The sequence below is a fragment of the Siniperca chuatsi genome, linkage group LG23 (genome assembly GCF_020085105.1).
Source record: "Siniperca chuatsi isolate FFG_IHB_CAS linkage group LG23, ASM2008510v1, whole genome shotgun sequence".
Taxonomy (NCBI): Eukaryota; Metazoa; Chordata; class Actinopteri; order Centrarchiformes; family Sinipercidae; genus Siniperca; species Siniperca chuatsi.
In genome coordinates, this window is record NC_058064.1 from 17,008,157 (window position 1) to 17,021,865 (window position 13,709).

Consider the following 13,709-nt stretch of genomic DNA (forward strand, 5'->3'; position numbering starts at 1 on the left):
AAACCTCGAGCAGAACCAGACTCAATGATGGGCGGCCATCCGCCGCTGCCGTGTTAGGTTTTTCCGTTTTAGGTTTATTTGTGACTCTCACCTAAAACGGGGGTGTTCAGTGACTTGTAGATGCTGGAGGAGCATCAAACGTGCCATGCAAATCACTGTCAGATCTCTTGTAACGATGGGTAGGGACCATTCTCATATCCGGATAGCTGCCAATCAGAAGTCTCTGCTGCCTTATTGAGAATCGATTCACTCGCGTAGTTGATGAATAGGGTCGTAAATGTCCTCGCCCTCCGCACCACGGCTTTTGGTTCTTCTTGAGGTGGATTTCATCATGCTGGTAGTCTGTTAGTTTTCGGTTTCGCTGGGCGCGTTTCCTCCTACTTTCAGCACTTCTCTTTTCAACAGAGGCGCACTGCGCTTTTACGCACGACTCCAGTGACACTGTGTCGGGGAGCGGAGTGCCATGAAGACCGTCAGTGTGTGAGCGCTTTGCTGCCACCGCTGCAAGAAGATGATCCTGCTGTCTGGTCTGTTGTTCATTCTCTGGGGAGAACCGGCCCGGTGCCTGGAAGAGGGTGGAGGCTTTCACTTCAGTGGAGATATCCGCCACTTCGCCGTGGCCAACAACACGGTTTACATCGCTACAGAGGAGAAGCTGTACCAGCTGAGCCACGACCTGACTCTGGTCCAGAGTCTGACCCAGAGAGGAATCTGGAAAGGTGGGCCTCAGTCAGACGACGCGCAGTTTTACCGGGTTTCTGAGACGGATGAGTGGAACGCAACTTTCAGTGTCAACATCTTGCTGCCGTTTGTTCAGAATGGCACTCTGATCAGCTGCGGTGTGATCAAGTGCGGCTACTGCGAGCTGCTGGACCCGAAGAACATTTCCAATGTGCTGTACAGGGAGCCCATCCAGGTGGGGCCCGGAGTGCACAGCAGCGCGTCCGTCGGCTTCCTGGTGGATGTGAAGACTCGGATCCGGACCGAGACTTACATTCTGGCTGCTGTACAGCAACCCGAAGACAAGTCCACAAAGACCAGCTGCATCTCTGATTTAGATGCGGTGAACCTTTATAATACGAATAACAATCAGAGCGGATCGATATTTTCCTCTACTGGCGAGTCTTCTGGCGCTGCGATCAAACGTGAAGGTGACGGTCATGTGGAGTTTGTGGATGGATTTCAGATCAGTTTAATCATTTATCTTTTCTCCAACCTGCCCTCAGAAGACAAAAGCAACAAAGTCCGTCTCATATGGCTCGAGGGACAAACAGGCAAAGCCCAGACTCTGAAGTCTCTGCGGGGCGCGACTCTCAGTATCTCTGAGGGTGCTGGTAAAGGCAGCAGACTCCTGGCCTCCTCGGTGATCCCGGGTGGGCCGCCGGTGCTCTGGAGCGGCGTGTTCAGTGTGGACGGAGGACAAACCAACACCGAGCTGGTAGTGTTTGACATCAGCCCTGATCTCACCGGAGAGGCCGATACGGATCCAGACTTCTGCAGCGTCTGTTCTGACAAGGCAACACTGCCGGTGGGTCGTTGTATTATAAATAAACGTTTTCTGAGTGATCGGATATTGTTGTTTCCACCTGTTAACAGTGAAAGGCAGACCGCTTCATCACTCTGTGCTGCCACAAAGTCACAAAAGTAGACACACATCAGATGGGCTGATTTCACCTCACAGACAAAATGTTTCCTCTGCGTTGGAACAATCTAATGTTGGGATTCAATACAGAAAACTTCAATTTTACTTCAGCTGTAAGACACCTGACAACATATTATTAGACCTACTAATAATAATATAATATATATTTCATATTCTAATAACAGTTTAGAAAGTGCTTTAAGAGTGAAATGAACGAGCACATTTCTAACAAGCTAGAAAAATAATGCAAGGAAACTCAAATAAAATAAGAATTTGAGACTAAATACCCTATTAAATCATGATTAATGATTAGAAGTTTTTCCCCAGAGAAGTTTCTACATAATCTCAACCATTTCCACAATATAATTTAACACAAACATAAGGAGTCAAAGTTATTTCAAAGAGCAATCTTAGCGTATTAGAGGAAGGGACTAGGTTTTGCTGACTGAAGCCTGGCTTATTACACAATCAAAGCAGCATTTTATGTCTTCAAAAGGTGAGAGGTCAGTTTATGAGATGGCTGCTACAGAGATGGTGACAAAATAAAGAAAATGTCAGTTAGTGTCACTGCACACTCCTGTCACTTACACAGATATGAATTCACTATCAGCATATTAGTTATCCATACTGTAGATATACTTAATGAGATGCTGTTAGCTGGAAACAAGGTGTAGACTAGCAGTATGGCAAATATAGTTGTTGGTACCTAACTGCCAATTCAGTGTTTAATTTAACAAATTCTGTTTGTTTAGCATTATTTGTTAAGTGGCACTGATTTCATTTTCTTGAATTGTGGCCGAGTAAAATCCAAAGTCAGGTTAATCATATTAAGCGTTATTTATGGTACGCAAACTAGCTGGGTGGACTGGAGCTTCAGTCATTGGGCGTGATAGATGAATGTAAACAGAAATAATATTGAATGGGATGTGTGCCCCATCATTGTTTTAGCTGACGCTATGCAATGCATGTGCCAGCGCTTCCCTGTTGCATGTCATATTCAAAGGCACAATGAAGGAACAAAAAAATCAACCAACGTGACTCACTATAAGTCATGGCCCACTGACCTAACAACGCCGTTAATTGAGCTTTTAGTAATGATAGGCTATTTCAAGTACCCTCAGTGCTTCAAAGCTCTACTCTTCAAGAAGCCATTAATACCTGATGATCCACGTGTTTGTCTCTCAGCCAAAGACTCTGAAGCCGAAGACGGTGCTCTTCAGGCAGAACTACATGAGCTCTGTGCTGGCAGTGAGACACAAGGCCTGGATGGTTTTCTTCATTGGGACGGGAGATGGGCAGCTCATTAAGGTGTGTATAAAAAGTGATATGCATCAATTATTAGGAAAGAATGATATTTACTTAGAATCAGTACTTCAACAACACAGGCGGTAGCATGCACCAAGGGCTCTCTGTTTAGTTCTATTATTTAACTAGTATCTACATTAACATAAAGACACTGTGACTTGGAAAAGTAGATTTTTCACTAGCCGATTGGCAGTGTCAGACTATACACCTAGTAAGATTGAATGGCAAAAACCTCATAGTATTTATTTCTTGAACAAGTGCAGGAAGGAAGAGGCTCTAAAAAGCTTCCATTACAACTTTAAATTGGAACCATAATGTGATTTTATTTGACGTGCATAAGTGCAGGAGGCGTTGGCAAATTGACATTTCAGTCTGGAACTCTTCTTAGTTGAGCCTGAAAAATAATGTCCAGTTTGTTGCATTACTTTTGGTTGATACTGACCAGCGTCCTGTCACCCGCTTCTTTATTTCCTCTGCCACTTCTCCGTCACATCATCCTCCGTCTTCTTTCCGTCTCCTTGATACAACAATTCATTTTCTGCAGAGACTCCTCATACATGCTCAATCACATGATTAAAGAATTGAACACAAGTCTTGGAGCACACCACAGTAACCCTCTGCTGGACACAACAGGCTCTTTCATGCTCAGTTTACTTTCACAAGTTTAATTTCGCAAAGTGTCTAGTGTTTCTAGCGAGATGTTGCAGCTGTGGACGAGGTGCTGACCTGTAACTAACTAACACATAGACCTCTAACATCTAAGATGAATTTCCTGTCACAGTTCACCAGAAGCAAAGGTCAAATGCAGATATTCTGAGAAGGCAGGCAGAGTTCAAGGAAGCTTTACTTAAAATATTAGTCAGTCAACAGGCAAACAGATCAACAGGGGGTCTGAGGCAGGAGGGCAGGCACTGAGGCAAGATGCAAGTCAAACACAGACGACTGGCCACAAGCTCAAGCAAGCAAAAGCAGCTTCAATTCTACAGCAACACGGCAAAATCGGCTGACAAAAAGCTGCCCTCCATATACACTGAGACTGACTGGGGAAATTAGGTCCAGCTGTGCAGACAGGTGATCTCCAGAGGAGGGAAACTCACTAAGTGGGGAAAGTGAAGGAACCTCAAAAACTCCAGAACATACCCTGGTGAATCTGAAGAGGGAGATGCTGTAGGCATCACCATGGCACTTCTGCGTAAACACTTACCCTGAGCAGCACAAGATACAGTTGCAACACATCTTGCGTTTTGTAGTAGTAGTACAGTGAGGCAACACAGTGCAAGTGACATGATGTGGACATAGTGACAGAAATACCAGCATGGAGTTTCCAACACACTTCTGTGCTGGTGTCAGAGGTCAACACAGCGTCCTCATTAGGACTGAATGGCTTGACCTCTAAGAGATGCCTGAACCACAGAAATACCAGGAAATGCAACTCTACCTCTACAGAATCACCACAGCCACTGATTGCTACAGCAACTGATTTCCCCATTATGTTGTCCATACAGGCCTTGTCTAATACACTGGTACATAATACCCTTTGTCACATTCTATTTTGAGGAATTAGTAAAGACAGTCGTACATGCAGATGGTTTTGAGACCGGACCCAGCAGCAGTGACTGCAAACAACAAAGCTAATCGTGATCCTGTGAGTGAGCGAGTGAGTAAGTTTCACCTACAGCCCGCAGAGAGGTTTCGCATCTAAAAATGCCAGGAAAAAACAAAAGCACCACATTTTGTGTAGCTATACTCTATAAGAATCTGTCTTCACATAGTAATCAAGTACATGTGCACCTGTTTAGCCAATACATCTATGATAATCCTTCATTAAATAAGTTCAACAATGTCTATTTAATGGAATTATACATATGTATCATCAATATAGTGATAACTTCCATTTAGCCAAAAATACACTTTATACCTTTTTATTCAATTCCTTCCAAGTATTCTCTACATACATTATGAGTCTGGACAGACGTGGATGTAAACTGCAACTTGACTGGTTGGTGGAGGCATACAACCGCGGGCGGTAATTCTAGTGTTATCCACCCATTAAACCTTAACCTTTGATATCTACCAGCAGAGCAGCTCGGTCTCTCAGAAACATAACAAAGCTGCATTCTTGTTGTCAGCTTGCTGTGGACATGAACTATCGCACCACCTGTCCCAGGGTGCTGTACAGGGCCAATGACGACCGCCAAGTGTTCCCCAAAATACATCTGGATCAAGTGGACCGTAAACATGTGTACGTGCCATTTCGAAACCAGGTAAGTGAATTGTACATGTATAAACTTTTGAATTTACAATGTCTTATGTAAGCTATGCTTTCAAAGTGTTGTTGAACGTTTGTGTTTTGTTCTAGATGAAGCGCGTACCTGTGTCAAAGTGCAGCACATACACAAATGTGCAGGACTGTTGGTCTGCACAGGATCCATACTGTGTCTGGTGCGGCTCTAAAAGAAGGTCAGGGGAACAACACCTGCTGTTGACACCTTCAGACAATTCTAAACTTGGTTAAAACATCATTTTCTCTTCCTAGTTGCACATTCGAAGATGACTGCCAAGATTCAGACTGGTTGTCCATTCCTGATGATTCCCGTCAACAGAAAATGGTTTCCTACAAAGTTGTAAAGGACAGCACTGGCCAGGTACAGATTACGTACAAGCTTTTAATTAGAAGCAGTTGTGACTGTCAGTTATTTGTCTTTTCAACACTCGCGTCCCGACATTTCTCAGATCACACTTAACATCCAGACACACCTGACTGTGGGCCTGAAGGCTCGGGCTAACTTCGCCTGTCAATTCTCTGCAAGCTCCAGTGAGCTTTGTAGCAGGACAAGCCCTCCTCCACAGTTCCCACAATGCACCTGCATTCTTACAAATGCCACACTTCCTGCTGAAGGTCAGTGATGTTTGCTAAATATAATAATAATTAAATCCCTGACAATCAAGGACCTTCACACTATGACAAGAATCGTATCAGATACAAAATTCTCAAATTGACAAATCTGTGTCGTCTCACGTTTTATATTGTTACATCGCATAAAAACGTGTGCATTGCTGGAAATTATGACCAAGGCTGTAACATTCACTGTATAACTTTCACTTAACAGGCCTGCGTGCCACAGTTAGGATTAGACTTGGGTCGACACAATTGTTGGAACAACCGAAGATATCCAACTGCCCTGACATCAGGGGACAGCCAACTTCTGTCCTGTAAGTCCACTGCCATTTTCAAGAAATCTCAGTAGACAGATCATTTCTAACATAAACGATAGAAGATGGAGCTGAAAGAGTTTAAAAAGTCAGATGCATCACTGATGAAATGATCAGGTCATAGATAGGATCCACCTCAGAGTTAATTCTAGCTGGTTTTGTTTTGGAACTATGAGTACAATGTACTACTTTGAACTGTATAAGTGCGTGGCGCACGCATATACATAGTAGAGGAGTGTATCTTGCTAAGGGGCAAGTCGCAAATGTCATCAACAATTCAAATCTAGGTCCTGTTCCCGTGCAGTTTAATAGTTGGCATGAGGGAGCAGCTTATGTTTGAGATGAGAGAATACAGAACTGACACTGAGCCTTAAAGACAGAAATGTGTCTACAGGGTAATGAGGGGGTTTCTCCAGGAACTGAGGTAGCCTATAAGGCGATGCACAAAATGTTTGACTTGTATGTAAAGAAAAATGGGTCCTGGGTATACCAAATGTATCTGTCAGCTGTGCGAAAGATTCAAAACAATTATTGATAAAAAGGATTTCAAAACATTTTGAGCACTAAGCCCATTTTTATCCCTCCACTTAGCCTCATTCATTCAACATGGGTGGCAATGGTCGTGTTTCATCATCAGGAAGAATATACAGTATTACTATCTTGTGGTCTTTGTGTTGTATCAAGTCATTATGATTCATTTCCAAGTGTTATCAACAACAATAGGTGATAACATTAGTTTTCTCTTCAGGTGTCGGCAGTGTATCGAGGCTGGATGTGGCTGGAGCACAAACGGCTGTTCCTGGGGAAATCGGGGAGTGGGGAATGTAATTATGCATGTTTTTTTTATGTATTTATCTAACACTCTGCACCTGCCAGCAACAAATGTTTAACAAGATAAGGTATAAAACAACATAATTCATGTTAGCTACTGGAGCAATTAGCAAATTAGTTGATTCCGCTATAATTTTCATCCTAGACTCCTAATTTATTCCTTTCTCAAGAATACCAAACATTAATTTCTTCAGTCATGCAAAGATTCACTTTATCTGTTTAGTTTTATTGTAAATATATTTATAATGCTCGGAACTTTACATATTCATTTTTTGTTATCTGTATGTTAAAGAAATACATTTTGGGAAATTCTCTTATTTACTTAGCCTAGCCTAGCCTGGATATAGCCTAGCTTAGAACAGAAAGGGGAAAGAAGACGAAACTTGCTTGCTTCCATCAAAGTTACAAAAAGAAACGCCTTAAGGCAACACCAAAACAATCTTATTTACATGTTGTGTCTTAGCTAACGTTAGCAGGCTAGTCACCAGCTGACTCCCCGCCCTGCTGTCTGCTTCGCTATGAGGACAGGATGAGTTGCTGAGTGCACTTCACTGGGCCCAGCTGTTGCTGATCAGTAGCTAAGCTAACTGCTCGTTAGACCAAAACATCTCATTTTCTGTTTCTGCACATGATAAAAAAAACACACACAACATGTAAATAAGAGACAGCATTATAGTTGTTGGAATATACCTCAGGCTGGCTGCTTTCTACTGTCTCCAGTTTTTGAGCTAAGCTCCCGTTAGCTGGAACAGGTCCTGAATCAACTCTAATAGTACCTTTGTTTTTAAAATCGAATGTCATGTAAACCTGCTTCATTTCTTCCCCTCCCTTCCGCCTGCAGCACAGTGTTTGCCAAATGATGGAGTCAGGGATGAACTTTTCTGTGAGTCTGAACCTCAATTCTCACACACATTCTTCCCTGATGCTCAGCGCATTCACATTCAGCAGGGATTAAAACGTCAGTAGAAGGTAACACATTAAAACTGATTATCTTTGTGTGTTTTACTGTCAGAGACCCGAGATCTCCTCCATCAGTCCCAGCGTCGTGTCTTTCCATGGCAGAAATCACGCAGTGTTGTCCGGTCATAACCTCAGTGATGTGACCAGAGTCAGGATCCAGGCGGACCTGGACTGCACGCCACAAGAGTGAGTCACTTTGTGGGCCACTAAGATTATCCATCCGCTATCAATTATTATAGGGAAATGCCACCCATATCACAAACTGACATATTCTGCAATTTGACAGTATTGCCAGTTCTCTCAATACTTTCAGTGACTGTCCAGTCAGGACTGTGTGTGCACCGCTCTTTCCTGAAGCCAGAAACTGGATTTATGGTTCAGACAGAATCAGGGAGATTGTGTGAGAGGGTTTTGCATAAGTACTTCCACTAGCCTATAATGAGGCCCACGTTGTGGTTGACGCATGCTAGCAAATCTATATTCTAAACTTCAGTTTGGTGTTACAGCAAGTCAGAAACCCATTCATTGTCAACGGAGTAGCTGCTGTTTTGTCAGCTGCCCCGTTTTTAGCTTTAGGTAAGCCTCAAAACTGACATGTGTTCGTTGCTCAGACAGACCTTTTGGTATCTGGGCGTCAACTTGAAACTAAAGCTGAGTGGGCTTCTGCTTTAGCGATTGAGGAATTTATGCTAATTCAGAATCTCTTCAGTAATGTTTGAAGGATTTGACTTGATAGACTTGCTTTAGAGTTGTTTAGAATTTTTCCCAGATTTTAGGCACAAATGTTTTGTTGTGGTAAAGAAGGAGCTGAGTCGAAAGACAAAGCTCTCGATTTACCGGTCAATCTACGCTCCTGCCCTCACCTATGGTCATGAGCTTTGGGTAGTGACCGAAAGGACAAGATCGCGGATACAAGCGGCCGAAATGGGCTTCCTCCGCCGAGTGGCTGGGCGCTCCCTTAGAGATAGGGTGAGGAGCTCAGTCACACGGGGGGAGCTCGGAGTAGAGCCGCTGCTCCTCCACGTCGAGAGGAGCCAGCTGAGGTGGCTAGGGCATCTGATCCGGATGCCTCCTGGACGCCTCCCTCGGGAGGTGTTCTGGGCATGTCCCACCGGGAGGCGGCCCCGGGGAAGACCCAGGACACGCTGGAGGGACTATGTCTCTCGGCTGGCCTGGGAACGCCTCGGGATCCCCCCGGAGGAGCTGGAGGAAGTGTCTGGGGCGAAGGAAGTCTGGGAGTCCCTGCTTAGACTGCTGCCCCCGCGACCCGGCCCCGGATAAGCGGAAGAAGATGGATGGATGGATGGATGTTTTGCTGTTTGCTATGTTAAAGGCATTCTCCATTCGATCTTTTGCTAGTGTTTAGATATTTTGTAATAACAGTAGAATTACCATTCGGATGTGTTAAGCTTATGAAACACCATCTTGGTGAGTTTAAACTGATGTTTGATTATATTGAGGCAGATTTTGCTGCTATGCCTCCGGCTGCTTTCAGGTTGTTTGCATATTATTGTTGTTATGCTGTTTTTAACTAGTTCCCTGTGTTAAAAAGTGAGTCTTGCTCTCAGTGAGACTGACTGGTTTCTCTCTCTCTGTGTGTCATCCTGTGTGCTCTGGTCAGATCTCCTGTATGGAACAATACTGGTGTGAATCTGACGTTCCACATTCCCAGTGCTGATAATAAAGGCGTGGTCAAAGTATGTGTTCTCCTCCCAGATGGTAGTTGCCATGGCAACGCTGAAATCACCTACCAGTCATCACCATCCTGCACCAACATTGCACCCAGCAGCACCTGGATCAGGTAGGACTGGATGGGTTGGCATTTTTATATTCCCAACACTAGCATACAGACTGATGGAAAAAGATCAAATAAGACATGACTGGGTCAACTTCTTTCCAAGAATAATGTGATGGCCGTGATGATGTGAAATCTGATCTCATTCAGATTTTACGTCTATCTATTTATCTACTATATATATATATATACATATATATATATATATATATATATATATATATATATATATACATATATATACATATATATATATATATATATATATATATATATATATATATATATATATATATATATAAACAGCTACGCCCTGCCAGTCATCAGATACCCTGCAGGAATAATAAGGTGGCTAAAGGAAGAGATACAGACCACAGACGTTAAGACACGATAGCTCGTCACCAAGAATGGAGGGGTCTATCCCAAATCCAGCACCCTGATACTGTACGCTAGCCGTAAGGAAGGCGGCCGTGGACTAGTGAGTGTGAGAGCCACTATCCAGGATGAAACATCCAAGATCCACAAGTACATCAAAGATAAGGCCCCAACAGATGACGTGCTCAATGAATGTCTCAGGCAATGGGGAACAGAGGAAGAGGTGCTGGAGGAGGGACCATCATGGGAGGACAAACCCCTACATGTACCACCGGAACATAACTGAAGTGGCTGATATCAAGAAATCCTACCAATGGCTAGAGCAGGCCGGACTGAAGGACAGCACAGAGGCACTCATCATGGCTGCACAGGAGCAGGCCCTGAGCACCAGAGCAATAGAGGCCCAGATCTACCACACCAGACAAGACCCAAGGTGTAGGCTGTGCAAAGAGGCCCCTGAGACAATCCAGCACATAACTGCAGGGTGTAAGATGCTGGCAGGAAAAGCATACATGGAGCGCCATAACCAAGTGGCTGGCATAGTGTACAGGAACATCTGCACTGAGTATGGACTGGAAACCCCGAGGTCAAAGTGGGAAACACCTCCAAAGGTGGTAGAGAATGACCGAGCCAAGATCCTGTGGGACTTCCAGATCCAGACTGACAGAATGGTAATGGCGAACTAACCAGACATCGTGGTGGTGGACAAACAGCAGAGGAAAGCCGTTGTGGTTGACGTGGCAATACCAAGTGATGGCAACATCAGGAAAAAGGAGCATGAGAAACTAGAGAAATACCGTTGGCTCAGAGAAGAGCTGGAGAAGGCCTGGAAGGTGAAGGCGACAGTGGTGCCCGTGGTCATCGGAGCACTCGGGGCAGTGACCCCCAAACTGGAGGAGTGGCTACAGCAGATCCCTGGAAGAACACCAGACATCGCAGTACAGAAAAGTGCAGTACTAGGAACAGCAAAGATACTGCGCAGAACCCTCAAGCTCCCAGGCCTCTGGTAGAGGACCCGAGCTTGAAGGATGAGACCACCCGCGGAGTGTGAAGGACAAAGTTTTCTATTACATTGCTATATGAGAGATATCTCTATATAGACAATGAATTTAAAGTGACACATGTAGCATGCTACCATCAATAAATCATAACGAATCATTACTGAGAAAGCAGAATAATGATTATGAACAAACAAGACCATAACTGGGATCAGCTTCTGCAGCCCCTTTCAATAGAGAGGTGTCATGAGGCAACATGGGTTGACAGGAAATGTGGTTTTAATTATAGAAAAACACAATGTTGTCACTCACGCTATCAGACAGGGCAGTGGAAAGGCTATTTTTGGATCTCCCCCAGTGCTTTGTCATTAATTTCAATAGAGACTTATTCTTGAGAACAATGTTAGTAACTGAGGAACAGTTACAGGTTGATGGTCATCTTTTGAGGAAAGACAGCTACTTCCCAAAAGAAATGTCTTTCACAATATGACCACTTCCCTTTTTAGTTCCAGCAACTCAAAGTGTCACTTCTGCCTTTGTTTTTGCACCTTTTAACAAGCAACAGCGGTAAAAGATACAACAGTCAAGATACTTTAGAGTTTTATAATTTATGTACATATAGCCAGAGAATACGCATAAAAAGTCAAATAATCACAAGGCCATAGGCATTAATTTGTCACCATTATGTAACAATAAAGAGGTGAGTAAGTATTGCCAGTTTACCCTGAACTTGATCTTATTGGCATATTTTATGGTTTTCTGTTGCTTGTACATTTTTGGAGTGGTTATCGCTGGTCACACCATGTTGAAGGAGTGTAAGAAGAACAGAGCTTTTTTCACAATGTTAGCATTTTAGCACCCTGCCATTGCACTGAAACTCAGTCCTTACTCAAAGCGACAACATTGCAGTTTCCAGCGTGGTGGTTTGTCACTCAAGGTGCTCCCTTCATTGTGCTCATGCAGCCTTGATGCGAGTTCTTGAAGGAACTAGGGCGCTAGTCAGCAGTATACTAGTTTTTGCCCTGTTAGCTGCAGGGCCTCAGAAAGCAATACTGGTTGGTCTTTCAGTCTGCCGAACACTTTGGTCCTGAGCAGAATATCTCAACAATCGAGTTGTCATGACAGGATGTTCATGATCATCACAGGATGATTCGAAATGATTTTAATGACTTATATTCTCATATGTAGGTAAGCCTTATATAAAATTCACAAGTGGTAGCCACATGTGTGTTTTTAGCATCACATTAGGCTACCATGGTAAGAATATGCTTTCTCTGGTATTGAATCTGTATTAAATTGCCTCTTCTCTGATTGGCTGCTGCTCTGTGTCCTGTAGTGGGAAGAGGAAGGTCACACTCATGGGATCCCACCTGGAGTTTGTGGAAGGGGTCATACACAGCCACGCCCCACAGGAAGTCAGACTTCCCAGAAGCTGCAACTATCAGGTGGGTCTGTAGACACACGCAATGTATTGTTATCTTTCTTTAATCATGCCACATCACATTGCTGAGTTCACCATGTCATGCTATGCCACACAGATTGTATAATATTATATATAACACAATGTTTTCACTGCAGAATCTCACCTATGACACACCTGCAGCTGGAAATACTCGAGGGATTTTTACAAGCACTGTGTCTCTGAAAGTAGCCAATGAAACCTTGGCCTGCTCCACAGCAATAACCTACTATCCAGAACCCGAGTTCACTAGCTTCACGTCCACAAGGACGGGGGATGATGTCCGCATCACCATACAGGTAATGCACATTTTTTAGCACACATGCACAAATATAGAACATGAATACAGAAAAGTTTGTTTGTTTCTGTTGTCGTTTCAGAAAAAGGCAGACAAACTGGAGATGACCACAGCAGAGCTGTCAGTGTGGGGCGTTCAGGAAGGAAAACAGTTCCCCTGCATCATGGAAACCAAAGAAACCAGTAACGAGACTGACTTTTTCATCTGTGAGATTCAAAGGACACCCGACGCTAAGTTTCAGCAGTTAATGGTAAATATTTTATTCAAACTGCACCAAGCTAGACAATACTTTATTGTGATAGTAGTTACTGCAGTGCAGTGTAGTACCAAATATGTCAAAGTCCACAGAAGTATATTGCCACGCAATAGTTAACTTTTTTCAAGTAGTAAACATGTATTTGTGCTCTGTAAATTCCTTTCAAATATACTGTGATTATTGCTTATTTACAGATAATGTATGGAGACAAGACAGTAACACTGGACCTTGGGTCTTTATTATATCTGTTCCTTCTGATGCTGCTTGTCCTTCTGCTGATACCATTCATTATTGTTGGTATGTACACAAAGTAGGGTAAAGTGATTTCACCCATTTTGTTCCACCACCAGCCTCAAAAACACATACAGGTCAGTTTTCTATTTTTATTTGGAAAATTCTTGTCTGCTTGGTTTTGTCTTTCAGTGGTGGCGATAGTCTATCGAAGCAAACAGAAGCAGCTCACTGTTAAGATGAACAAGCTCATGGAAGACCTGGAGCTCGACATCAGGAATGACATTAGACAAGGTCAGTCACACATTTTCCCAATGCATCTGTAGTGTAGTGGTAAGGTTAAAAG

At 43.5% G+C, this 13,709-nt stretch overlaps 1 protein-coding gene across 3 annotated transcripts in view; it reads left to right on the forward strand.

Moving 5' to 3' along the window:
- Positions 1 to 13,709, forward strand: part of plxnc1 (plexin C1) — a 27,786-nt gene continuing 14,077 nt past the window's right edge. For 2 of the 3 annotated variants that reach the window (XM_044187048.1, XM_044187049.1), the window contains exons 1-16: positions 3 to 1,528; positions 2,828 to 2,950; positions 5,077 to 5,211; positions 5,307 to 5,407; positions 5,484 to 5,592; positions 5,681 to 5,846; positions 6,058 to 6,160; positions 6,909 to 6,984; positions 7,833 to 7,874; positions 8,004 to 8,137; positions 9,573 to 9,752; positions 12,456 to 12,564; positions 12,698 to 12,877; positions 12,959 to 13,126; positions 13,327 to 13,429; positions 13,556 to 13,657. In XM_044187048.1, the coding sequence (XP_044042983.1) occupies positions 512 to 1,528; positions 2,828 to 2,950; positions 5,077 to 5,211; positions 5,307 to 5,407; positions 5,484 to 5,592; positions 5,681 to 5,846; positions 6,058 to 6,160; positions 6,909 to 6,984; positions 7,833 to 7,874; positions 8,004 to 8,137; positions 9,573 to 9,752; positions 12,456 to 12,564; positions 12,698 to 12,877; positions 12,959 to 13,126; positions 13,327 to 13,429; positions 13,556 to 13,657 (2,848 nt within the window). In that variant the 5' untranslated portion in view covers positions 3 to 511. Of the gene's footprint in view, positions 1,529 to 2,827; positions 2,951 to 5,076; positions 5,212 to 5,306; positions 5,408 to 5,483; positions 5,593 to 5,680; positions 5,847 to 6,057; positions 6,161 to 6,908; positions 6,985 to 7,832; positions 7,875 to 8,003; positions 8,138 to 9,572; positions 9,753 to 12,455; positions 12,565 to 12,697; positions 12,878 to 12,958; positions 13,127 to 13,326; positions 13,430 to 13,555; positions 13,658 to 13,709 lie in introns of all 3 variants that reach the window. The other variant, XM_044187050.1, reaches the window with a different exon arrangement.